Below are 26340 nucleotides of genomic sequence, written 5' to 3'. Positions count from 1 at the left end.
CGTGGATAAATAAGAGATCTGAGACTGATCTTAAAGCCCTCGATCTCTGGAGACATTTCTGATTGTCACAGCTGGCAGTCTGAAGGGTCCTGGTTAATGGGTAGAGACCAAGGATGCTGCTAAACATTACAATGCATAATTCACTCTTCCTCAACAAAGAATTACCTCTTCCAAAAGTCAATAGTGCCAAGGTTGAAAAATCCCAACTGAAGTATGGTAGGATTCAGGAGAAACAAAGAGGAAGTGCTCCAGATTTGTGGAATATGGGGGTTTCAGGAGCAAGAGCAGACTGGATGGCTTATTTGTACAGCAGCCTAAGAAATCTCAACCTGTGCTATTGCATCACTGGCCACTGGCCACATGTGCCTGTATGAGCTTCTAAAGTATAAACAATTCAAACTAAGATGTGTTTAAAGTGTAAAACACATAGATTTCTAAAATTTAGTACCCCCAATGAATGTAAAATATAAGAGCATAATATTTCTTATTGAGCAGAAAAAACAAACACACTTAACTCTGGCTAGTCAGCAGTGTGCACAACCGGTAAGAGGCAGACTACAGGAGGTACCAGTCAGACAGCTTCACTGTAGCCCAGGCAACAATAATGTCTCCAATGACACCAACACTACACCTGAGTGAGACCCTGCTATAGCCCACCCACAGCCCTGCTTTCCCCCATAGATAGAGAGCCTGCGGCGCCAAGGGTATAGACTTTCCCTGGACCACATTCTCCTTCCAGTTCATATTCAAGGTACACAGGACTCCAGCATTCTTAGACCTAATGACTCCAAGCTTGCTTACAGAGACTACAGGGACTTTGCCCAAAGTCAACAGCTTAAATTTAAGACACAAGAAAGAAAAGGGAGAGAAAGCCTCCTGAGAAGTTAGATAAATGCAATCCTAACTATGAATTTCATTTATTCATTTAACTAATATAAAAAAGTACCCACATTGGTGCTGGGCATGGCTGCAGGCTCTAGGGATTGAGTGATGAATGAAAAAACAAAAACCTTACTCTCATAGAGCTTCTTCTAATAAAAGATTATAAACATCTACTGAATACATCATATACTATATATGGGCTACAGTGAAAAGTTACATAAGAGAACGGAGAATGCAGGGATGGTGAGGACAGGAAAAATCTGATAAAACCTTGAGCAAAGGTCCAACTGAAATGGAAAGTGAGGAATAATATTGTCTAGGAAACCAGTTTTCTAGGCAGAGAGAAGTACAAAGTCCTTAAGGTCATATCTGAAGCAAAGTAGGGACACAGGTGTAGATGGAGGGCCTGAGCAAGGCCAGGTGAGGGGAGTGGTTCAGATACAGTCTAAGAGGAAGGCATGGATCAAATCATATATGGTGTTTTCTACAAAATGAGGGTCATAACCCAGGAACATGTCATGAAATCAACTCTTCTAGTTGCAACCAGTATATTACAAGAAGAAACAAAGGAAAATAGAAAATATCAGGATGTGCTGCATATGATACAGGTAAATCATCTACCATTATATGTGAGGAAGCAGGTACTCTGGGGCAATATAAAACACACCACATACTGTGAGGCATGGCCAACAGAGTTTGAAAGGCCCTTGGGAAGGACTTTTTCAGCATGGGCAAATTTTGGGTGAACCAGGAGGGTGTCATTTCCCTTATGAGGACCAAAAGCTCAGCAGATGGACTGTACTGGGAAGAGTTGTTGAATTTCACTCCAGTTCTCTCCTGGAGCATGGAAGTAAGCAGGCAGGCAGAGAGATTAGCCGTGACAGTCTAACCTGTGAACTCTTCCATATAGAGACTTACCTGAGGGTAGTTAATAAACTTCCACAGTCTAACAAAGTACAAGCTATAGTGGTCCAACTTTAAATACTTTATATACATAGAATAAATAAAACACCTAACTTTCTTGAGAAAGCTGATATTGAATTAAAATACAGTAGTGCCCCTTATCCCTAGGGGATATTCTACGACCCCCACAGTGGATGCCTGAAACCATGAACAATAAGAATTCCTGTATATACATGTTCTTTTCTATGATAGAGTTTAATATATAAATTACTCAAAGAGATTGTCAAAAATAACAATAAAATGGAACAATTATAACAACACACTCTAATAAAAGTTATATGAATATGTTGCATTCTTTTGAGTCAAGACAAATAGTAATACTTTGGGACTACTGTTGACTGCAGTTAATAGAAATTAAAGAAAGGAAACAATGAATTAAAGAGACCAGTGTAATTACTTCTTCATGGCAAGAACTCCATTTGCTGGTCAGAAACGTTTGATCTTTGAAGAGGAAGAAATATTTAGTCAGTGAATCTAAGCTGGTCTACATAGGTCCTAATCTACCTTTTAAAGACCTTTGAATGTTGGCTTTGTATTTTTTCAAAATCAGAAAAAACATTTTTTTAAGGCAGACAAGGGGTTATTTTATTCCATTTTTCTTCCCATACATCAAAATGTAATTATTTAGCACTCCACCAGTACAAATGTGTTAATCAAATTACACTGAAATTCACAGATATGTAAAAACTATATAATGAATATTAAAATACTGTATACATATTATAACTTAATTATATTTATTTTTAAAATTACAGTAAAACTGGGACATATCATAGTATTAAATGCCCATGTCTGTAAATTCAACTCAATTTTTTGACAAAGCTAATAGTTTCAGCTTTTCTAAATATCTTTAATTTGATGTTCATCAACTGTTTTTCTAAACTTTCCTCCAAAGATTTTTGCTAGCATTGAAAATATTTTCTTGTCATAATAAAACTGCAGTCAACCAAGGACAGACTGCTCTACAGTGTAAACGGCAGCTTTTTATTTGTACTCCTTTGTTTTTTCTTTTTGCTATTGTTTAAATATGTTTGAATCTCTAAAAATAGCAGTATTTTTTTATTCTGTTGGCCTTTTCCTTTAAACTTTTAGGGGAAGCATTATCAAAGATTTTTTAGAAACTAAGTAAATTACTTCTCCCAGGTTCCTAGTATGAAGCACTTTATTAAGTATTTCAAGGAACTACTAACCTACCAGGTTGGAACTATACGGTTTTTCTCAGCATCCACAAATCAAAGCTGCTCAAGAAATGTATATCTTGTCTTGAATCAAGGAGTCAAAGAAAGGAAGTTGAAAAATCAATAGGCAAAACATCATGTAGCACACCATATACATATAATATGCAGCTTTTATATGATAATAAACAAATAAATAAGAGAATGAGGGCAAGACCACCAAAAAAAAAAAAAAAAAAAAAGCCTAAAAAAGAGGCACTTAAAATATCCAATAGTTGGGGCTGGGAATGTGGCTCAAGCAGTATCGTGCTCGCCTGGCATGCGTGCAGCCCGGGTTCGATCCTCAGCACCACATACAAACAAAGATGTTGTGTCTGCCGAAAACTAAAAAAAAATAAATATTAAAATTCTCTCTCTCTCTCTCTCTTTAAAAAAAAAAATATCCAATAGTTTCCCACCTCTTCATTGTTACTTTGTTAGAGTTCTGAGTAAACTTACCTAAAACAGCACTCATTGTGACACATCCCTACCCACAGGCCATCTATCAAGACCTAGTACTGAACTGCCACAGGTAGAGATTCACAGGACCATGTGAGGCCCCAGCACCAGGTACACAGTGCTGACATGCAACAAAGATGTTCTAGGTTGGAGTACTATGATGTGGGTCATCCGTGGAGCTGGAAGACATAGCAATCATTCGTGGAACACTGACTCTGACCAGGTACTAGTATCCTGAAATAGGTGATTTGGCACTGTTGGTCCTCTTTGATAACTTAACCACAGAGTTAGAAGGCCATCACTGACTAGGAGAAAAGAACCAGCCAACAGGTTTGAGGGTCATCCTTTAATTGATCTGGGAAATACTGCTAAAGTTATAGTGCAGAGCAAGGCAGGAGTTTGGGTTCTATCTCTAATTCTTACTACTATGACAAGCCTAGGCTGGCCAGAGAAGGTTCAACAAGCTGACCTGCTCTAACAGACAAAGAGAAATTAACTAGCAGTCAAGAAGAGGAAAGACACTTCAAACACTGAGTACAATCTGTGTGTGAAGACCAATTCAGAAACAATTATAGCCTGCTTCCAGAACAATAATCATGGCAGAAAGTTGTGTTTGGGAGTAAAGATGGGGTTTCACAGATAAGTAGTATCAAGTCAGAATCCTGAAGTTCAGACAGAGGACTCTATACTTGAATTATTAGGGGAAGGGGGAGGAAGTAGCCACTAAGCAATCAATTTGACCAGATTAATGTATAAGGCAGGATGAAAAGAGGGAGAAACTATTGTAACATTTCTGCCAATTTTGTATCATGAACATACACTTACTTGAAAATCTGGGAAGAAAAATTGTAAAGATTAACTGAAAATGGTTAAAAGAATAAGGTAAACAGGTGGAAAAAATAAGCCCAAATAGAAGTCTTTTGTCTGTGATATTAAATTATAATGTTAAATGAAGGTATAAATAAAATAGGAATATTCTGAAAGGATATTTAGAACCAGGCTAACTTAAAATAATTATATATATTCTTGAGGGTGGGACACAGAGACTAACCCACAAAATCACAATTATCTCATATTAGCTAAAGGTGCCAAAAATATGCACTGGAGAGAAGATAACATCTTCAACAAATGGTGCTGGGAAAACTGGAAATCCATATGCAACAAAACGAAATTAAACCCCTATCTCTCACCATGCACAAAACTTAACTCAAAATGGATCAAGGACCTAGGAATTAAACCAGAGACTCTGTGTCTAACAGAAGAAAAAGTAGGCCCTAATCTTCATCATGTGGGATTAGGCCCCAACTTCCTTAATAAGACTCCTATAGCGCAAAGATTAAAACCAAGAATCAATAAATGGGATGGAATCAAACTAAAAAGTTTCTTCTCAGCAAAAGAAACAATCTGTGAGGTGAATAGAGAGCCCACATCCTGGGAGCAAATTTTTACCCCTCACATATCAGATAGAGCACTAATCTCTAGAGTATATAAAGAACTCAAAAACCTAACCACCAAAAAAAAAAAAAAAAAAAAAATAACCCAATCAATAAATGGGTTAAGNACCCTCAGGGTTATACAAAAGTACATACAAGAGGAAGTGAGGGGAAAGGGAAAAATAATACAAGGGGGACAAATGAATGTCAGTAGAGGGGGCAGAGAGAGAAGAGGGGAGGGGAGGGGAGGGGAGGGGAGGGGGGATAGTAGAGGATAGGAAAGGCAGCAGAACACAACAGACACTAGTATGGCAATATGTAAATCAATGGATGTGTAACTGATGTGATTCTGCAATCTGTATATGGGGTAAAATGGGAGCTCATAACCCACTTGAATCAAAGTGTGAAATATGATATATCAAGAACTATGTAATGTTTTGAACAACCAACAATAAAAAATAAAAATAAAAATTGTAATGCAAAAAAGTACATGTATGAAGACATGAATTAGTGTGAACATACTTTACATACAAAGATATGAAAAATTGTGCTCTATAAGTGTAATAAGAATTGTAATGCATTCTGCTGTCGTTTATTTAAAAAATAAATAAAATCAAGAGTTGCTGAGAAAGAAGACCTCAGCATTTAGGTTGAAATAAAAAAAAAAAAAAAGAACAGTATGGAGGTTCAAAAAAAAAAAAAAAAAACCTAAAAATAGAACTAATTCAATAATTCCACTACTGGGTATATATCCAAAGAAATGCAAATCAGTATATTGAAAAGATATCTGCCCTCCTATGTTCAATGCAGCATTATTTATAAAAAGCCAAGGTACAGAATCAACCTAATTATCATCCAATGGATAAAGAAAAGTGGCATACACCTATAAAAAGAGCTACTTAGGAGGTTGAGGCAGAAAGAGTATAAGCTCAAAGCCAGCCTCTGCAATTTAATAAGACCCTGTCTCAAAATAAAAAATAAAAAGGACTGGGGATGTAGCTCAATAGGAAAGCACTCCTGGGTTCAATCCCCAGCACCACAAAAAAAAAAAAAAAAAGGGAATAAAGAAACAAAGAAAATGTGGTACATATAATAGAATATAATTCAGCCTCAGAAAAGAAAAACTTGTCATTTGTGACAATAGGGATGCACCTGGATGACATTATGCTAAGAGAAATAAACAGGCACAGAACAGGAAGAACCTCACAATACTAACTCATATGTAGAATCTAAAACACTCAAAAGCAAAGAATAGAAGGCTAGTTACTAGGAGCTGGAGGGATTGGAGAGATGTTGGTTTAAGGATACAAAATTTCAGAGAGGAAGAATATGTTCAAGAGCTCTAGTGTACTACCTGGTAACTACAGTTAATAATAATGTATTACAGTCTTGGAAACCACTAAAAACGTAGACTTTAAAGTGTTCTCACCAAGAAAAATATACACGTTAGGTAGTATATGTGTGAATTAGCTCAATTCAACCATTCTACAATGTACATAAACTTCAAACATCATAATATACACTATATATGTAATCTTAGCCAATTAAAAATAAATTATTTAAAAAGAAAAGCAGGGCTGGGTTGTGGCTCAGCGGTAGAGTACTCGCCTAGCATGCGCGGGGCCCTGGATTCAATCCTCAGCACCACATAAAAATAAATAAATAAAATAAAGATGATATTGTGTCCAACTAAAAAAATAAATATTTAAAAATAAATAAATAAAAAAGAAAAGAAAAGGTAAGAAATTACATAAATCATTTAAGAAAAGAAACTTATGTTCCCAGAACTAAAGGAGTATTAGGTTTACAAACTGAAAAAGTATAGGCAATTAGAAAAGGGAAACCAAGACAGCTCTGGTCAGATTTAGTTATATGTTCCTACCCAGCCACAGAGGAACCAGAAGCCCAATCCTTTCATATGTTTAGAAGGTAAAAAAAATGAAAAAAAAAATAGCAAAAGTATTCATCACTACATAATACATTTTATAAGATTTTGGTTTTCTGGTCAACCTCATTATGTTCAAAACAAACCAATTTTGTTTACAAAACCACATCCAAAAATATGGTAGCTACTGATGGGCTTGTGCCGATTTAATTGAGTAGGTAAAGCAAACATTTTATTGTCTTCTACAAAATTCACTCTTCTTTGAAAAGAAAAGAAAGAAGGACGAAAGGAAGGAAAGGAAAGGAGAAATATACCAAAGCATAACACTATGAAATTTCAGAACTCTAAAGATAAGAAAATTTTCAAATGTGGTCAAGAGATCACATTACAAAAAGCAGATAAAAATAATAAAGTCAGGTGCAGCGGTACATACCTATAATCCCAGCAACTTGGAAGGCTGTAGCAGGAGGATTACAAGTTATAGGCCAGCCTCAGCAATTTAGGGAGAGCTTAAGCAATTTAGTGAGACCCTGTCTCAAAAATAAAAAGGGCTGGGTATTTAGCTCAGTGGTCAAGTGCTTGCCTAGCATGAGCGAGCCCCTAGGTTCAATCCCTAGCATTCAAAAAAAAAAAAAAAAAGAAAGAAAGAAAGAAAGAAGAGCATCAAATCTGTCCTTAGGAACAATAACTAAACAATGTAAGAACACCTTCTAAATCCTAAGAAAACATGTTTCAACACAGAATTCTATACTTAGCCAAACTATAAATTAATGTGACAGAAGAATTAAAGCATTTTTTAATATTTGAAGCTTTCACTTCCAAGGATTTACTGATGACTGTGCTCCACCAAAATCAGAAAGAGAAACAAGAGGAAGATGTGGTAATAAGAGAACCAAAACAGTAGTCTGAAAGACGCCCAACATGCTGGCAAAGGGAATGTCCAGTAACACCAGAGAGCAGTAGGCACAGGGAACAGCTAGATTTGAAGAGAATGGAGGGGGGCTGGGGATATAGCTCGGTTAGTAGAGTGCTTGCCTTGCATGCACAAGGCCCTGGGTTTGGTCCCCAGCACCATTAAAAAAAAAAAAAAACTTCATGACCTTGTATTTGGCAAAGGATTCTTAGTTCTTAGTTGAAGAGAGTAGAGGACCTGAGGAGGGATGTTTCTCCAAGAAAAACAGAAAACTGATCAGTTATCTGGTCTTTCTCAATGCACCAAAAAGAGTTTCACTGAATTAGACACAACTACACAGAAAACCAAGCAAATGAGACCATTCTCGGGAAAGTAAAAATTTGTATATGCAATGCAATCACATACGATATGGCTTAAATATGAATTGATACTGATAGTCCTAATTATAAAACAATGAAAATTTATCTAACTGGAAATTATAAAACAATTAATTACTATGATGACAGAATAGGAAGGAGAACAAGGGGGACGGAGAAGAACTATCAGAGAGCTAAATATCTTCCACAACAGAAAGTTAATAGGTAACACTGAAAAGTTAAGAATACCAGTAAAGGATATAAAACTAGAAAAAATAGCTGCTAGTGGAGAAAATGTGTTGTGTATATAGAAAGGTGGAGCTAAGGCTTGCTGTACTTGCTGTACATAAGTCTTACAGACTTATGTCTTTTTAAAAGATATAAATGTATATTGTCAATAAAAATTAAAATAATTTCAAAGAGAAGAGGGAAGCAAGCCTCATGTTCTTCCATAAAAGGGGGAGGCCACCTGTTCACGCTTTTTTTTTTCTCAGAAGGATATTCTCAGATCAGCTGACCAAAACCAATTAGGAATGAAGAGTTTAAAGTCATAGACTGTAACTAAAAACCCAACTTCACCTCGTGTTCATATTTGCACAATACTTCCTCACTCTACTACTTCCCACAAAAGATTTGATGCCAGGCATACATTTAAAATTAAGGATCCATGATATCTCCCAAAAATTCTTCAAACTCCATCCTGCTATTTCATATTTTCCCTCCATTTCAAAAGTTCCCTTAGAATATATACTATTAAGAGTATATAATATATGAGAATATACTAGAATATTCCTAAAGAATGGAACTCCTTCTCTTGTAGACAATAAGGACTTATATCATGGGTTTAGATCATGGCTGTGATCTCACTGTGCCCCAGATGCTTTGCTCTGTGAGGATTGAAGACAGCATCTTAGAAGCCAGAAGACAAAAAGTCCTTTGCAATTTCTTTCACACTCTACCTAGGTTTCCTTTGCCTTTATGAAATGACTCATTTTATCAGCCCAAGTCAAATAAAATTTCTTCAGCCTCTATGTCTGTACTGTGCCAGACACATCGTTAGGATCCATATGGGTTCATACATGTTTGTGAAATCTAGAAAAGACATATACACAAACGTACTTAAATAACCAACAATGTTGTGAGTCAATCCCTGATCTGATCATACTTCTAAAAACTGTCATCTAAAAATCAGTCTATTTCATGCTTTTCAGCAAAATTAATATGTTTAATAAAGTTAGTAACAAAAAGAGTTTCCATCACAAGACATTTATTTCACTGTCAAGATCTTGTTTTGTTACTCTATGCTCTCTGGAAGACACACCAGAGAATTCCCAAACCACATTCAGATTTCCAAACATGTAGTCTTTCAACTTAATGGACTCTAGGAAACTTCTGATGAGCATTTCTCCAAGCCCCTAAATGTGCCTAGTATTCAGAAAGAGTCATGAGACCACAGATAAATTCATCAGTGCTGGAAGACTCTGGCCCCCTGTCGGGTAAAGATTCAATTTTCAACCCTTTGAAAACTTTGATCAATTACCCTAGGAGCCCAGAGCTTCAGAGAAATCCTATGTAACTCCTCCCTCTTAATGAAAAACTTCTCTCTCAATGAAAATCTATGATGAAGGACTTTCCTAAATTAAAATTTTAGAATGTCCAAAAATGCTGTCTTACTGAATTCATAATATCAGTCAATAGATATTATTCATAAAGCTGCTACCTCTGCTGAATGTTGTACTAGCCACGTAAATCAGAGTCTGCAAGGATTCTTATATGCTAAAAGAGAATTGCCCAAAATTAATCCTGTGAAAACATCATAAATATTATTGAAATGCTCAAGAATGGAACAAACTAAATGTTAATAATAAAATTATTTTATTTAAACTTAAGTAAAAATGATAAGCTCCAAAAAATGGTTAAGTACAATATTAGAAATTTAAGATTATATAATATCTATGCCTATTTGTCTTGAAACTTATTCCCCCATTACCATTATCTAGTGGTATGTCCTACTATCACCATATATTATCTCATTTAAATATCATTTCAGGGAAAAGTTATTATATTTACTATGAATTTAATATAATATCTGCTCTCTCCCAGGAACAATTCCTTTTAAATGTTACCTATAAGGTAAGATATAGTAAATTATGAATAACATTTTATAAGGTTGTTAACTTTCATTTCCTAAAATTTGTTAAGTTCATATTATCCTAATACCTAACCTTTTCACTTTTTAAATGACCTGAGAATTGCAATTTTTTCTATTAAAATTTATATATTTGAATTTTAAAGCCAATTTTTAGTTTAAAAAAATGAGTTTATTTTAGTAAAAAAAAAAAAAAAAAAATTCTACTATTCTCAAGAAATCACATATGAGGCCCAGCTGGACAGCACATACCCACAATCCCAGCAATCCAGAAAAAGGTTGAGGCAGAAGGTTCACTTGATTACAAGTTCAAGGCCAGCCTAGGCCACATAGCAAGACCCTGTCTCAAAAATAAAAATAAAAAGGGCTAGAGATCCGGCTCCATGGTAGAGCCCTTCTGAGTTCAACCCCTAGTACCTCAAAGGGAGAATGGAAGGAACGAAAGAAAGGAGAAAGAAAAAAAGAGTCCTGTAGGAGCCCCTGCCTCTAATAATTTAAAAGTCATAATATGGCACTAACAAGACTTACTAAATGAACACCTATACTATGGTCTGGCTATGGACTAATTTTCAAAGATGTTGATCATAAAAAATATCAGGAAAAAAAAACAGAATTTGGGATTGAAAAATTCCTACAGTAGAAAATGATGGACAGCAACTCAATGTAAAGGTATTGAATACAGGTCTAATTTCAATTCCTACAGTATCCCAGCATACAATGGGGCTTTAACTGTCCCAGACCCTTTGAATTTCTCCCTCAAGACCCATATTACATTCCAATCTGCAAATACCTTTGTTCACAAGCGGTTACTCTTTAGCTTACAGGTCAGAATTCTCCAAGATTGCGGGTAAAGAGAAGGAGAAGAAATTCTCATCGTGGCTTACTGCCTTCTAGGTACCATGCCAGTTGTTCTACACCTAACACTTCATTTAATATTTACAATTACTCCATGACCTAGCTTTCATTAATCATATTTTTAAAATATGAAAACTCAAAACTCGTACTTAGAAGAAATAGGATTTGAATCCCAGGTATTAACTTGAAAGTCCAATTTCCTTTCAAAAAAAAAAAAAGAGCTACGTTTAAACAAATGAATAACCATGCCACCACATAGATTTATTTGCAGAAAATTTTAATCGAGGTATCCTACAACTACATAACGTAATTCTCAAACTGGGATAAGAGAACATCCTTTGAAACTAAAGTGAGCTAATTTTGAAAGAAAAAGAGAAAAAACGTATTGTAGCTATTGTACATATTATACTTGCCTATATCATCGTCTCACTAACCTTTGATTTGAGGAAAAAAATTAAATGCTTTCTAGATCCCTCCTTACCAGTCTCATGCTCTCCAGCAACACCTTTACTATACTTAAATATATATTTAAGCACACACATAGGCAGAAGGAGCCTGAGATGCAGGTGTACCCCTTAAACAGCAGGCATCTAACATGTGCTAAAATTCTCTAACTGTAAGCAGACAGGGCTTGAGTTGACATTGTCTCCAAAAACAAACAGACCCCCACTACATTATGGAGCTCAGTGACTGCCAACACTGTCTGGGAATATCTGTTCTGAACTGAATGAGAGTGGAAATCGCCACCTGCTGGGTACTGATTCAAAACATTGCTTTCCCACAGCACCTGATCTCCTGCAATTTCTCCTCAGGAAGTTCTTTTGTGGCACAGGTTTTGACAAGGTGGCTGGTTTTCCCATTGCTTTCAGATGTTCTGTGACAAGTTATCAAAAACATTTAAGCACCATCCCTCTTCCAAAGAGAAGTCATTAGATGTGCCCACTCAGAAGTTAGTCTGAGTTAGTTCTACAATAACTCTGTGGCATTCTCCCTTGTGTTGCACCACAGGGACACAAATATGCCACTGTTGCTCCAATGACCCAAGTGAACCCAAGCAGAGGCGGAAGTCATATGACCAGGGTAGCTCTCTAAAGAAGCTGGATCTTGTCCAATTTTCACAGAGAAGCCTGTTCCTGTCTTCAGGGCAGAATTTAACAGCTACAGAACCAGAAAGCTGAGAAAGGTACTTAAGGTCAGCTGTACAAAGAAACAGTGGACACAAATCAAAATGGCAAGATTGCAGGGATAGCAAGTAGGCTCCCCACAATCAAATATTCCCTTTGGTTAAATAGTTTAAATAGTTAAAAGTATCATTCCCCTCTTAAAGTTTTCCTTTCCAAGAAAAGTAGCTCTTTATACCATCAGTTTTTCCTACCTTAGGAGGAAGTAAATTTTCTATTCTCCAGCATTTAATAGACAGTATTTAATAGAGAAAAACACCCTGGAAGTTAACTCCTAGGGGTGGGGACAGCATACAGCAAGAAGCTGGTGACACAGAGACAGAATTCCCCCTACTTCCTAAGGGCTCTCCCTAACATCAGCTGACACTCAACTATTCAGGTATTAAGGATCCACATCCCTAGCCATTTCCTGTTCTTCTAACTCTACACCCATATCATGTATACCACACAAACCAAAAGGTAAATATATAAACACTTGAATTTTAAACACTTTGTATATAAACACTTTGTATTTTTGTTTCTTATTTTTAAATGTAAGGATGCTGGGGGTGTAGCTCAGTGATACAGGACTTGCCTAGCATGTGTGAGGCCCTGGGTTCAATCCGCAGAACTGCAATTTTAAAAAAAGACAAGAGAAATTGGAAAAAGTTTCAAAAAAGTGGAAGAATGTAAGCTTGACTTCCAAGGTCAGAGATAATCTCCAACAGCAGAGAAGATAAGGTCCATCAGCATTCCAAACAGAGCAACAGCCCCAAAGAATAAAACCAAAGACCAAGCCAGCCTAACAAAAGTACCTGAGTATACATATGTGGAGGAGAGACAGAGGTGGTAACAGGAATGGGGTCAAAATGCCAGGATCTTCAGGGAGTGAGCAAAGTATGTGGGCTTGATTCATCAGGTAGTTATAAGGCCATTTTAAGTTCCTAGAAAAGCAGCATGAGACTGGTAAACAGGGATCTGAAGAGGATTTTTTTTTTTCCTGCAAATCACAAGGTACCAAGACAATGATGAAAGTCATATATAATATGTAACAGTAGCTATTCAATACATCCTTTTTCCTTTCTTGAAATTGAACTTTAAAGTCAAATCCTCATGCTTCTACTTATGATTTGTGACTTTTTATTCTTTAAAAATGTGACAAATAGCCAGGCAAGCTGGCACAGGCCTGTAACCCTAGCAGCTTGGGAGGCTGGGGAGGAAGATTGCAAGTTCAAAGTCACCTCAGAAACTGAGCAAGACCTTCTTAAAATACAAAATAAAAATGAGCTGGGGATGTGGCTCAGTAGTTAAGCACCCCTAGGCTCAATTCCTGGTACCAAAAAACAAGTGATAAATAAAGCTAAAGAATTTAACCTTTATTTATTTTGTTTTTTATTGGTGCTGAGGATCAACCCAGTGCTTTACCCATGCTAGGCAAGCATTCTACCACTGGGCTACAATTCCAGCCCAGCAATTGTGAATATTAAATGAGATTTGGAACAAGTGGCACGGTACCTAGAAGGCAGGGAGCCACAATAAGACCAAAATAAGTAGGTACCATAGAAGAAGTCAAGGTACCTTAGGAGACCAATGGTGGAAAATCTAGCAGAGAACAAGTAGACCTACAAGAAAAAGGTGAAATAATGAAAGTAACTATTTCAAGAAGACAATATAAAAGCAATTGGAATTATGAATAAGGCTACCATCTATTTATTGCTCAAGAATTATTTAACTCTGTTTCTCATATAATATTCACACTATATTCTTCCAGGTTGAGACTAGGTCCATTCTATAGATTGAGGAAAATATAGCTCAGAGACTAAATTAAGAATTCAAGATCACACAGTACCTGTCAGAGTTATAACAGAAACACAAGTATCTATGATTCCAAGACCCAAGTTATTTCTAGAATGCTGTATATATGTTCTTGAGAGTAAAAAAATATACTACACAATCTGATTACTTGACTCACAATTTTACCAGAACTTATCAAACATTTCCAGTCTTGAGAATTCCCACCTGGTTAACTTAATTTATATACTTGCTGACATTATTTGGCTATTCCCACCAACTAATTCATTTCCTTTGGCTAAAAACAGACTATAATAATAAGTAAAAATACATATTTTTACTAAATAAGAAGATAAATAAAAATTTGTTCTATTTGAAAACAACAATAAACTAATATTTAACAAAATAGGATTTTTCCGGGATGGATAATAAAACCCAGATATAGAAAAACTAGCTATGATGCCACCATTATGATTTACGTGTGTGACAGAATAAGCCTTCCTAGAAATAGGAGGAAGAGGTGCATCAATGACATATTTTTATGGAAGAAACATTAAGATTTTAATCAATACTCTGCCAGGCAGATGAACAAATACAAAATAAAGGCTCTACTCACATAAAGATTTATGATACATTCATGAAACAAGAGAAGGAAAACATAGCAAAGTGTTCAGTCACATTCAATCAATAAAAAATGGGGGTAGGAAATAAACTGACCATTGGAACTTTGAGTCTTGAAATCCGGAGGACTGTGCTGGCCAGAGAAGGAAGAAAAAGAACTGAACTCCAAGACCAGGTAACACCCCTGATCTACAATTCTACTGGATGACCATTCTAAGTAATATGAAGACTCAAAGAAATTCAGAAACTAGAGGGATTCTCGAGATCATCTGTCCGGTTTTTGTTTTAAGGACACTGATTTACAGCAGTTTTAGATTTATAGCAAAACTAAGCAGAGGTACAGAATTTCTACATATGCCTTGTCCCCACACACGAACTGCCATTATCAACATCTGTCATCATAGTAGAACTGATGAACTTGTTATGTGTCTGTTTGACAAATTTGGAAAATACAAGCCAGCGGACTGAGGTCTTCTGTGTAATGTCAATGGCCAGGTACCACCAAAAACTAGGACTCCTGTACCTGGGTACCAGTCCTGCATTGGTCCTAATCCTGTATCTCTCCCAGTTAAACCACAATGCATTCAAACTTTCTGGCATTCCTTCCACAAGATGTCTAATTTCAACTTGATTTGTGAAAGTAACTATTGTCAAGAAATAAAATGATTTAACTTTAGGACATATAAAGAACTCTACTTTGAGATGTTCTTGAGCATTATCAGCAACAAAGCCTATTTTCTGAACTTCACATGCTACTCACATGACCCACAAGTTCACTATATTATGTAATTACTAGCATAACACTACACACAGTCAACCACAGTATTCATCTGCAGACTAAAATTATTATTTTTTTCTTCCTGGAGGCAGAAATATGGAGGTGTTTTCCCTGATAAAACTCCTATTATATGCCTAAGACATGAATCATGCCTTTTTGTTTAGTGTATCCACATTGTATATGCTACTTGCCCTTTAGTCATTTTGTAGCAGTCTTAGTTATCAGATCAACTGTTGCTGTACTGAATGCTTGTGTTCAAGTAACCCATACTTTACTTTAAAGTAGCCTCAAAACACAGGAATAGTGATGTTGGCAATTCAGAAATGCCAAAGACAAGCAATAAAGTGCTTCCTTTAACTATCATCTCACATCACCATAAGAGTAAGTATAATACAATATTTAGAAAGACTGCTTTCATATAACATTATGGCATATTGTTATAATTGCTCTATTTGTTATTCTTAATTTCCTTCTGAGCCTAATTTTTAAATTAAACTTTATTATAGGTATGCATTTAGGTACTGGAAAAAAGGTTTCAGACATGACACTTGGGGTCAGACATCCCATAGATAAGGGAGGACTACTGTACTTTTAAATGAGTATCCAAGAGTTACAAAGTTAACTAGTCAATCATTTCAAACAGGGAAACTGCATATCCTGTTGGTGGGAAAGTTTGCTTTCCTTAAAAAGAGCTACCTCTCCAAAAATACTTTAAAATTTGGTGAGAGAAAAAAGCATCTCAAGGTTTCCCCAACTCCTGTAGCTCTTATATGCTTGATGAAGACACAGAGGGGGGCTGGGGATGTGGCTCAAGCGGTAGCACGCTCGGCTGGCATGCGTGCAGCCCGGGTTTGATCCTCAGCACCACATACAAACAAAGATGTTGTGTCCGCCGAAAACTAAAAAATAAATGTTAAAAAATTCTCTCTTTTTCTTTAAAAAAAAAAAAAAAAGACACAGAGGGTAGTAGTTGTTCTCTATATATGTGTTCAATGAGTAAGTTTGAGGTTATATAATACAGGTAAGGTAACTGTATCCAAAATGTTTGATACAAAAAGTGTTTCAGATTTTGAATTTTAGGGATTTTCAAATATGTGCATATACACACATACATAATGAGATATTTGGGGGATGGGATCCATGTCTACGTATAAAATTCATTCATGTTTCTATAGTTTTGGGGTTTTTTATTGTTTGGGGGTTTGTTTGTTTATAGTACTAGGGAGTGAACCTAGGGCTTTACACATGCTAGGCAAATGTTCTACCACTCAGCTACATCCCAGTCCTTATTCGTGTTTCATATATGCAGAGTGTGAGGGTAATTTTATGCAATATTTTTTAGTGCACCTCAGTGTAGACTACAAGTAATCACATGAAGTCGGTTATGGAATTTTCCACTTCTGGCATCATGTCAGTACTCAGAAAGTTCTTAATTTTGGAATATTTTGAATTTTGGATTTTTGGATTAGGGATGCTAAACTGGTAATGACTGCTTAAAGACAAGTCCAAAATTTTTTTGAAGGTAAGGAGAGGGTCAGGGAAACTAAACTTTGTAGAGATACAAAACTAAAATAAATGGGTTTCTTCCTTGGAAAATTAACAGAAGCACTGAAGTTTCTCCATACATACTGAAAGAAATAATCTCCCTCAAAACTGCAATACACACAGTACAACTGAGCTCCTTCATCCATTGCAGTGAGGATCATTACGACTTCTTTCCCTCCCCAGAGTCTACAACACAAACTTAATTCACAAAATTCAGAGAAAATAAAAATATTTTCCCTCCCAGAAAGCTAATTACTTTTTGCTGGTAAACAATCTCATATCTACAGCTAATTGGAGATCCTTAAATACTCCCATGTCAATTTCCAAAATGATCATCAAGAACACCGTATTTCCATCAGTCATTGGCATCTTTGAATAAAGCATTCTTCTTGTTGGATACTCTGCACCTCTCAATAGGTACTTACATAACCGCCTCACCTCCTGATCCTTCTGATATGTTTTCATGTCCATTTTATCAAAATTTTCTCACTTACTTCAATCAGAAAATAAGATTAACTTCTCCCCATATTTGCTTACAGAAATTTTGCTTACTAAATAGAAAAATGATATACATAGATATAAAGATAAGAATGACAGAATTTGTCAAAATGATATAAAGTAAAGAGTCTCTGAATCTCTAATTAATCTATGATTACAGCTTACATCAGAATTCTGAATCTGCAGTGTTCATGACAGAGTTGTAGAATGCAGGTTCCTGGCCTTCTCCCCACAATGCAAACAATTAAAGCTATTTGGGGGCTCAGGAATCTTCATGTTTAACAGGACTCTCAGATGATTCTGATATAGAAACACAGAAGGATGGTAGAGAAGGAGATAATGCAACAGATTAAAGTCAATCAGAGAGAGCCTGAGTTTCAAATTCAGTATTGTCTCCAGTCATGTGATCATAGATTTAACTTCCCTAGGCTTCAGTTTACTCCTCTGTTAACAGAAGGATGTAGGACTGATAATTAAGATGCCTTTCTGCTACAAAATTCTGTAATATTTTTTAAGGTAGCATTATAAATGTGACACTCTTAAATTTTCTTACAAAATAGCATTTGAAATGTTTATAAGAAGCAATATTTACTAAAGGATTTCTACATTAGAATTTAGAGGTCTTGCAGTGCATGGCGGCCTGTGCCTGTAATCCCAACAACTTGGGAAGCTAAGGCAGGAGGATCTCAAGTTCAAGGGCAGCTTCAGCAATTTATCAAGGTCCTAAGCAACCCAGTGAGATTATGTTTCTCAAAATAAAGAATAAGAGACAGGGATGTCAGTCAGTGGTTAAGCACCCCTAGGTTCAGTCCCTGGTACCAAGAAAAAAATAATAGTAATTTAGGAGTCTCTGTACCTTAAGCATGCCAGATACCTAGTTCAAAGTCAAATTGTACATACTTGTGCGCGCGCGCACACACACACACACACACACACACACCCCTATCTATCTTGAATGTTAGGGCAGGTGTCCACAAAGTGTTCAGCTGAAAAGCTTATCAGAATCAGGGATAAGAGCAGTTAATTAGGATATTTTTCCAGATTTTAAAGACAACAATTTGACATCATTAACCACATTCTAAAAGAACCTGGCACCAGCTAAGTGGCACCTTTTTAGGAAGTAATTACCAGCAGCTACTTTTATCTCAGGCATTGCTTTGGGGGAGAAAGGCCTAACTATACAGAGAGCTAGAAGTTGCAACCCGAATGTCTCAACATTTTAAAAAATCTGTACTGTTTGCTGGAGCTGAGATTAAACATTTATCCTTCTCTTGCAACCACTTTGGTTTCCAGGGAACTGACTGTTACAGCTCAGGCAGGCTGAGGAGCGGTACATCCGTAGACACACAACACACAGCAAAGTTGACTGAAAATTTTCAAAGTGTCTTTTTATGCCTTTAACTCAAAGATGAACACATTTCAAGGTGACCCAATCCTCAAGTGACAGAGAGTGTTTTAAAAGGGCCAGAACTCTCCACTTAAACAATTTCTAGTGACATGTTTAAATCACATCCTCAAGGGCTCTGTCTGCTGTCTCATTTACTAGTCTTTCTTTCCTGGCAGAGGCATCCCATTTTAAATGAGTGCTTGAAGTTTGTCTTCCTTCCTAATAATTAAAATCCACAGAGCTCAGCTGCTTTTAAAAAATGTTTTTTAACTTAGCAGGCACCATGAAGGACTTTTAATTATTTAATTATACAACAAATTCAAATTATTTCTTTATAATTTTTCTATTTATCAAAGCAATATCAGAATAACAAAAGATAGCTTACAATCAAAAGGTAAAATACTTCAAAGTAGAATGAAAGTAAGCTTTCATAAAAGGATGTACCATTTAAAATGTAAAAATGTACACAGTCACTATGTTGACTCTATGTGTATTTCATATATAGAAGGATTTTTCTTCACTAAAATATTCTTAGCCACTATAATATAATGAAAAGATTACATCAAAAATCTGAAAATTGGGTTTCCTATATTTAATGAAACATGCCAGGCTGCTTTTGCTTAGTGTCCTTGTACAAGCTATTCCCTGTCAGAAATATCCCTTCCAAAAAAAAACACCTCCCCTGGACTGTCAGTGACTTCATCTTTATCTTTCCTACCATGTTTCTATTGTCAGCTTTATCATAGTGTATATAATGATTTACAAGAATGAGCTCAGGGAGAGCAGAAACCAGGTTAGTCTCTCCTTGGTATCCATTACCAAGTGCCAGAACACTAGGCACTCCACATAGAAAGTTCCTATGTGTATAAAAGTAAAATTTTTCATTTTATTCTGGCCCCTTTCTCCCTTCTTTCCTAAGCAAATACTCTAAACCAGTGGGATAAAAATGAGGGAGGTGAAAAGACAGGCATTTGAGCCAGGTTGCAATGGGGGCACCCCATATCCAGAGTGGGTTTATAGGAACCCAAACAGGGAAGAGGACGCCTGCACATGGGGCAGCTCAGAGTCTACTCATAAGGAGAGATTCTGCATGAAGGGGCTGCCAGATAAGGAAAGCAAAGCCTAGGCAGGCACTTGAGGTTATCCACATGGAAAGGTAGCCTGGCACAGAAGGCCACAGACAATGACTAGGGTAAGTGGGATGGATATCCACGCGGACAGCAGCCTGCTGCAAGGGGGTGGAGGGCAAGCAAGATGGGGAGAGCTGGCCAACTCAGGTGCCAGAGTCTGAGACAGTTAAGAAAAACTTGACTAGGGGTAGAAGAAGTGTGGCCCTGCGTGAGGAGAGTTTCAAATATGAAAAGGGAGAACGATGGAATAAATCCTATAGTGTTGGACCAGAACTAGACATATGTCTTAGTGAACTCTTGGCTTTCCTGATATAGAGATACTGATACAATAATAATAGGTAGATACAGAAGTAAATTTATGTTGCTGAACACGTGCACACACATCACACATGTACATACACATACATTTTTCAATTCTGCTAACTGAGGGGCTTAGGAACAGGGACATCCCAGTTACTGCAGCATACCTAGTATTCAGAACTTAGCTTCTTAATATCATTATCCACTGAAAAAATGTTCCTTGGCGAACAGGCTCCAGTATGGGAACAGAAAATTTAAGATATGCTCGAAACACCCTTGAGACAGAAATGAAGAAAAGTAGCAGTTGGAGGGAGGGGCAGCTACAGAAGAACAGAGGTACTTTATAATTAGACAGAGGGGAGTGAAAGAAGAGGTGGGTGTATGGGAAAAGGAATGATAGTAGGATGAATCAAACATTATTATCCTATGTGCACATATGATTACACAACCAGTGTGATTGTACATCATGTACAACTAGAAAAAAGAGAAATTACACTCCATCAATGTATAATATGTCAAAATGCATTCTACTGTCATATATAATAATAAGAATAATTTTTTTTAAAAAAAGAGGGGGCTGGGGATATAACTCAGTTTGTAGAGTGCTTGCCTCACATGCACAAGGCCCTGGGTTCAAGCCCCAGCACCACTAAAAACAAAAAAAGAAGAAGAAATGTAGCAATTGGACATGATAGCACACAACTATAATCCCAACTACTCTGGAGGCTAAGGCAGAAGGATCACAAGTTCAAGGCCAGTTTGAGCAACTTAGTGAGATCCTGTCTCAAAACAAAAATAAAATTAAAAGGGCCAGTGATGTAGCTCAGTGGTTTCAATCCCCAGTACTAACAAAAAAAAAAAAATTTTTTGTTTTAATTAAATTATTAAAGAAAGAGAAAGTGGGACATAGTGGTATATGTCTGTAATCCCAGCAACTTGGGAGGCTGAGACAGGAGGATCACAAGCTTAAAGCCAACCCTAGCAAATTCAGCAAAGTCCTAAGCAACTTCATGAGATTTTGTCTCAAAATTTTAAAAATGAGCTGGGATGTGAGTCAGTGATTAAGTACTCCTAAGTTCAACTCCTGATACCAAAAAAAAGGAAGAGAAGTCAGCTAGAAGGAGCTACTACTATCAAAATCTGAAAAGACTTGAGTATTAAAGTAAATAATAATAGTTAACAATTATAATTAATTGGGAAGATAAGAAACCTCAAATACATAATAACATAAATAAGTAACTGGGCTGGATTTGTAGCTCAGTTGGTAGAGCACTTGCCTAGCATATGTGAGGCACTGGGTTCAGTCCTCAGCACCACATTAAAAAAATAAAATAAAATGAAAGTATTGTGTCAATCTACTATAAAAAATACTTTTTAAAAAAACTGTAATTGAATAAATAACTATTAATTAAAGTTGGCAGAGGAAAAAGATACCTAACTAGTTTCAAAGTACCTACCATAAAATACATATTAATTACAAAAGCTAAAACTTAACTTTACAGTGGAGTAGCATGGCAGATACCATCTTATTCAAGTGATCAAAATATCACCAATTATGAGACCAATCAAAATCATGTGCTACCACCAAGATGCAATGAGAAAACAGCATAATTTCTGTGGTATTCGTGGGAAAGATGCATAACTTACATCTAACCACAAAAAAATATTAGCTTATAAGCAGGAAATACTAAAGTATCCAGGGTTGGTGGAACCCAATGTCAATCACGCATTTTCCTCAAATGGTTCAGAGGGAAAAATTCTTTGTATGGTATATGAAACTCTGCTAAAGGTTTGAGATTGTTTCAAAGTTAAAAAAAAATATTATTATGGCTTATAATCACTACTCCATGAGAGAAAAATAAATCCATCAAGATAAATATCACAATCACATAAAAATAAGGACATTTTTCTCATTAGGAATCATGTACTTTGACTCTGTCAAAGTGATAATATTGGCATTGGTATCTTACTACTGTCTAATCTGCTTACTCCAAGTGTAGCCAGTTGTCCAGTTTTGGATCTTTCAGAAAGATCAAGTTCAGAATTGCACATTGCCTTTAGTTGGCCTGTTTGTACAAAGTTGATGTTATTTTATTTGGACCTTTATTCCTTATTTTGTTCACTTATATGCGGTGCTGAGAATTGAACCCAGAGCCTCATACATGCTAGGCAAGCGTTCTACCACTGAGCCACAACCCCAGCCCCCCCCAACTCTTTTTATTTTTTATTTTATGACAGGGTCTTGCTAAATTGATTAGAGACTCACTAAATTGCCGAGGCTAGCTTTGAACTTAGAATCCTCCTGCCTTAGCCTCTTGAATCACTTGGATTACAGATGTGCACCACCACATCCACGAATATATATTGTAAGTATTAAGAAGAAAAAACATTGGCATAAACAATGCCGCAGTCTGGCTGGGCACAATTCAGGAGCCACTTGTCAAAAGAAACTAACTTTATTTTTAGAACACACACACCAAACCACACAGCTCCTCAGGAAAACCTTCAGAGCCCAACTGCCACCACCGGCTTCCCACAGGCATCTCAACCTCCCCCCCTCCTCCTCCTGCTCTTGAGGCCGATTAGCTGGGTCGCGTGGGCGGAGCCAAAAAAGTCCCCCAATGAGTAGCTCCATGGTCTGAAAGGGCGGGGAAACAGCCCAATGAGCATCACCGCAGAGGAGCCAATCAGTTGGCAGCTAGAAGTTGCTGGGGCCGCTGTGAGCCAATCATCAGCTGGCAGCTGGAAGTTTGCTGGGGCCCCTTCTGGCTGTGGCTCTCAACAAAAACAAATTAATCGATTGCATTATTTAAAAAAAAAAAAAAAAAACTCAAGTTAACTGCACTTGAGAAATTCCTTGTAGAAATCTAAAAATTTTCAATTCTACTTGACCACATGAATGAAGAGTTAAAGTTTTCACACATTTAGTAAAGAATATGCTACCTTATTCTTTTAATTTTAAGTAGAGATTGGTTTTTTTAACTCAAGCTTTTTTTGTTTGTTTTTTGGTATCAAGGGATTGAAGCCAGGAGTCTTTAACCACTGAGCCACATCCCCAGCCCTTTTGTGATTTTATTTAGAGATAGGGTCTCACTGAGTTGTTTAGTCTCCTGGAGTTGCTGAGACAGGCTCAGAACTTGTGATCCTCCTGCCTCAACCTCCCAAGCTGCTGGGATTATAGGCATGCACCACCACACCCAGCTAAAGATAAACTTTAATGTCCTCTATCTCAATAATTATGATAATGAATATTCTGGAAAGATATTAGTCATTTCTCACTTGAAATTCACAGATTTCTTAAACTGTTTACATTTTGTGTACAACTGAAGAGATATTCCACTTTCCTCAGAAAACTATTAAGAAAACATTTGAAAAGAAGCAACACTAGGTTCATCTTTTAAAAGCCTCTTGACACACCTTTAAGACAAAAGTCGTCACAAAACTGAATTTTAACAACATTCAGAAAAAGGAAGAAGGTTCAGTACTTTACTGAACCTGTCCCCATGTTGGGGCAACCAGGTGGATACCCAAGGTCCCCAAGCAGGAAGTAGTTCTAAATTTATTCCTTCGTTCAAGGATATTTCTGAGGGTCATCTGTGTTACAGAAACTATTTTAACCAAGTGCCTGGGATACATAAGCAAACAAAAGGAAGATCACCGCCCCTGTGATACCTACATTTTAGGCAAAATTAAGAGAAGTCTAGGAAAAGAGAGAAGATTTCCATTAATTTTAATAGACCACAGAGGGTGTAATAGGAATAGGAGGGCCACAGAGACATGATAGAGTGGTTCTCAAAATTGAACTTAGAATCACTCAGATGACTTGGTAAATCTCAGAATGCTGGGCTCTACCTTCTAACATCAAGATTAGAGGGTCTATTCCCCATTTGGAAAACCTCTTTGTATGTCCAAATGCCATGCTAAAAATGTTTTCATTGCAGGGTTTTTATCATGAGGGTCAGATTTCATGTCAAATCTTTCTTTTTTTTAAGTCCATGAACTAGAAGTATATATAGTACACTGAAATAAACATTACAATAATTAGATCACGAATAATTCTAGTCTTTCTTGTGCTAACCGTATTTTCTAAAATATTTACAATAAATATCAATTTCTTTTTATAAGAAAGTTAATTCATCTAAAAAATTAGTTGCAGTGTTAATTAAAAGCACTTTCAATTTCAAAACACTATAAAACTCATCAATCAATACGATGCATAAATTAATACTGAATGATTTTCCCCTAGTAAATAAATAATTCAAATAGCTTACTTTAGTATTTGAGGCCAAATCTCTCTAAATTAAAGGTAAATACCAGTTAAGGAAAAACACCTTTGCAATATATCTGATTTTAATGAAGAAACTAATAAAAACAAAGCTATGATCATTTAAAAAGGGGCATGAAAATCACATTTATTCTAAACAGCAATTGTTTTTGTCTATACTATTATTCTTCAACAAATAAATGAAAGTGATTCTAATTTTTGCAAACTAAAAAACTAACAATAGTTTAATTGTATTACTTGAAAGAAAAACCTTAAAACTTAAGTTTCGGGGAAATTATGGCATATCCTCATTGTGACCTAGTCACATAGCCAGTATCCTTGGAAATACCAAAGTAAGACACAAAAACACTACAACTCTAGCCCCCATCCATCTTTCAAGATCTTCCAATCTAGCAAATACTCATTTGTTGTTAAAGTTTACATTCCAGAGATAGAACTTCAAGTTTAAAACATAATCTTCTGGAGAGGAGTGACTAAAACAGAATGCATTTCATGAAGAAATTAACTGTCTATAAAAGCAGATTTAGACTCTAACACTCAACAAAAATTCCACTCTTAAAGTTACAATTGTTTAATAATAATCATTTTTAAAGTACCTGTTTGAATTTTCGAAAAATAAGTCCTGAAAACAGAACTTTCTTACACACTATTATTTATTTAGCTCTTATTATGCACCCACAATGTACTCCTTTACATGTATCTTCTTATTTAATCTCCAAATCATGAGGTAAATACCTTTGTAATAACTATTTTACAGATAAAGAAACTTGGAATGCTGTAAAAAAAATCATATAGCTAATAAGTTAAAGATTCAGAATATTAAAGCTAGCCAAGTTATATATTCAAACCACTAACCTTATGTGAATTACAAATTTTTCGTTTAGGAAATATGAAATAAGCTTTCTAACCAGTAATATCTGAACTAATACCAATAAGAGGAAAGATGGAAACTGGAGGTGTATCTCAGTGGTAGAATGCTTGCCTAGTACATGCTAGGCAGGGCCTTGGGTTTGGACCAGCAAAACAATAAGTGGAAAATGGTAAAAGAATACAGGCACTTTTACAATTTTGATAAACAGCTAAGATCATACACAATTTACGATGCTATATATTTTGCACAGAGCCATGACTACTTTTCCAACCAGCATGGCACCTGGGGGAGAAAGGTCATTTTAGAGATAGTTATGTTAAAAATTATTTTTAGAAATCCAGCATTAAATCGCATACGTATTGAATTAAAAGGGGGAAAGCAAGGTTTTTGTCTGGTTTTATTTGGGGTTTTGCTGTTGTTTGCAACCAGAGAGTTAAGAGGTGAACGGCTAGGGCGAAAGATGCAAACCAATCCTTCCCCACTCCTCCCGCTCACAGGAACCAGGGGAGGGCGCCCAGGCCACAGAGCTCAGCGGGGCTCCGCCTCTGCCTAGGGTCGCTGCCGCCGGCGCCACCGCTTCCCGGCCGCCGGGAACCTCTGCGGACGCTCGGCCGGCGCGGGCCCCGCGCGAAACACCGCGGAACGGGAAGCGGGGAAAAGGAAGGAGGCGACCCGGGGGCCCTTACCGAGCTCGGTGCCCAGAGTTGTGAGCAGCCATGACGCTGGCCGCCACCGCGCTCCCGCCTCACTTCGCGTTCAGCCCTTCCGCCTTCGGCCGGTCTCGCGCCGCCTAGCCCCGCCCCCCCGCGCTCCCCGCCGCTCCCGCCGCTCCCGCCGCTCCCGCCGCTCCCGCGACTCCAGCCTC

General features: G+C 36.8%; 1 protein-coding gene across 1 annotated transcript in view; it reads right to left on the bottom strand.

Annotated features, from left to right (window-relative positions):
• Dera (deoxyribose-phosphate aldolase) overlaps positions 1-26340 on the bottom strand; it is a 105568-nt gene that overhangs the window by 77712 nt on the left and 1516 nt on the right. The window contains exon 2 of the mRNA XM_048787185.1: positions 26162-26233. Coding sequence (XP_048643142.1) covers positions 26162-26233 — 72 coding nt within the window. The remainder of the gene's footprint in view (positions 1-26161; positions 26234-26340) is intronic.

The sequence above is a fragment of the Marmota marmota genome, unplaced genomic scaffold (genome assembly GCF_001458135.2).
Source record: "Marmota marmota marmota unplaced genomic scaffold, marMar, whole genome shotgun sequence".
NCBI lineage: Eukaryota > Metazoa > Chordata > Mammalia > Rodentia > Sciuridae > Marmota > Marmota marmota.
Note: the sequence above shows the minus strand (reverse complement) of the source record. Positions and strands in the feature narration are given on the sequence as shown.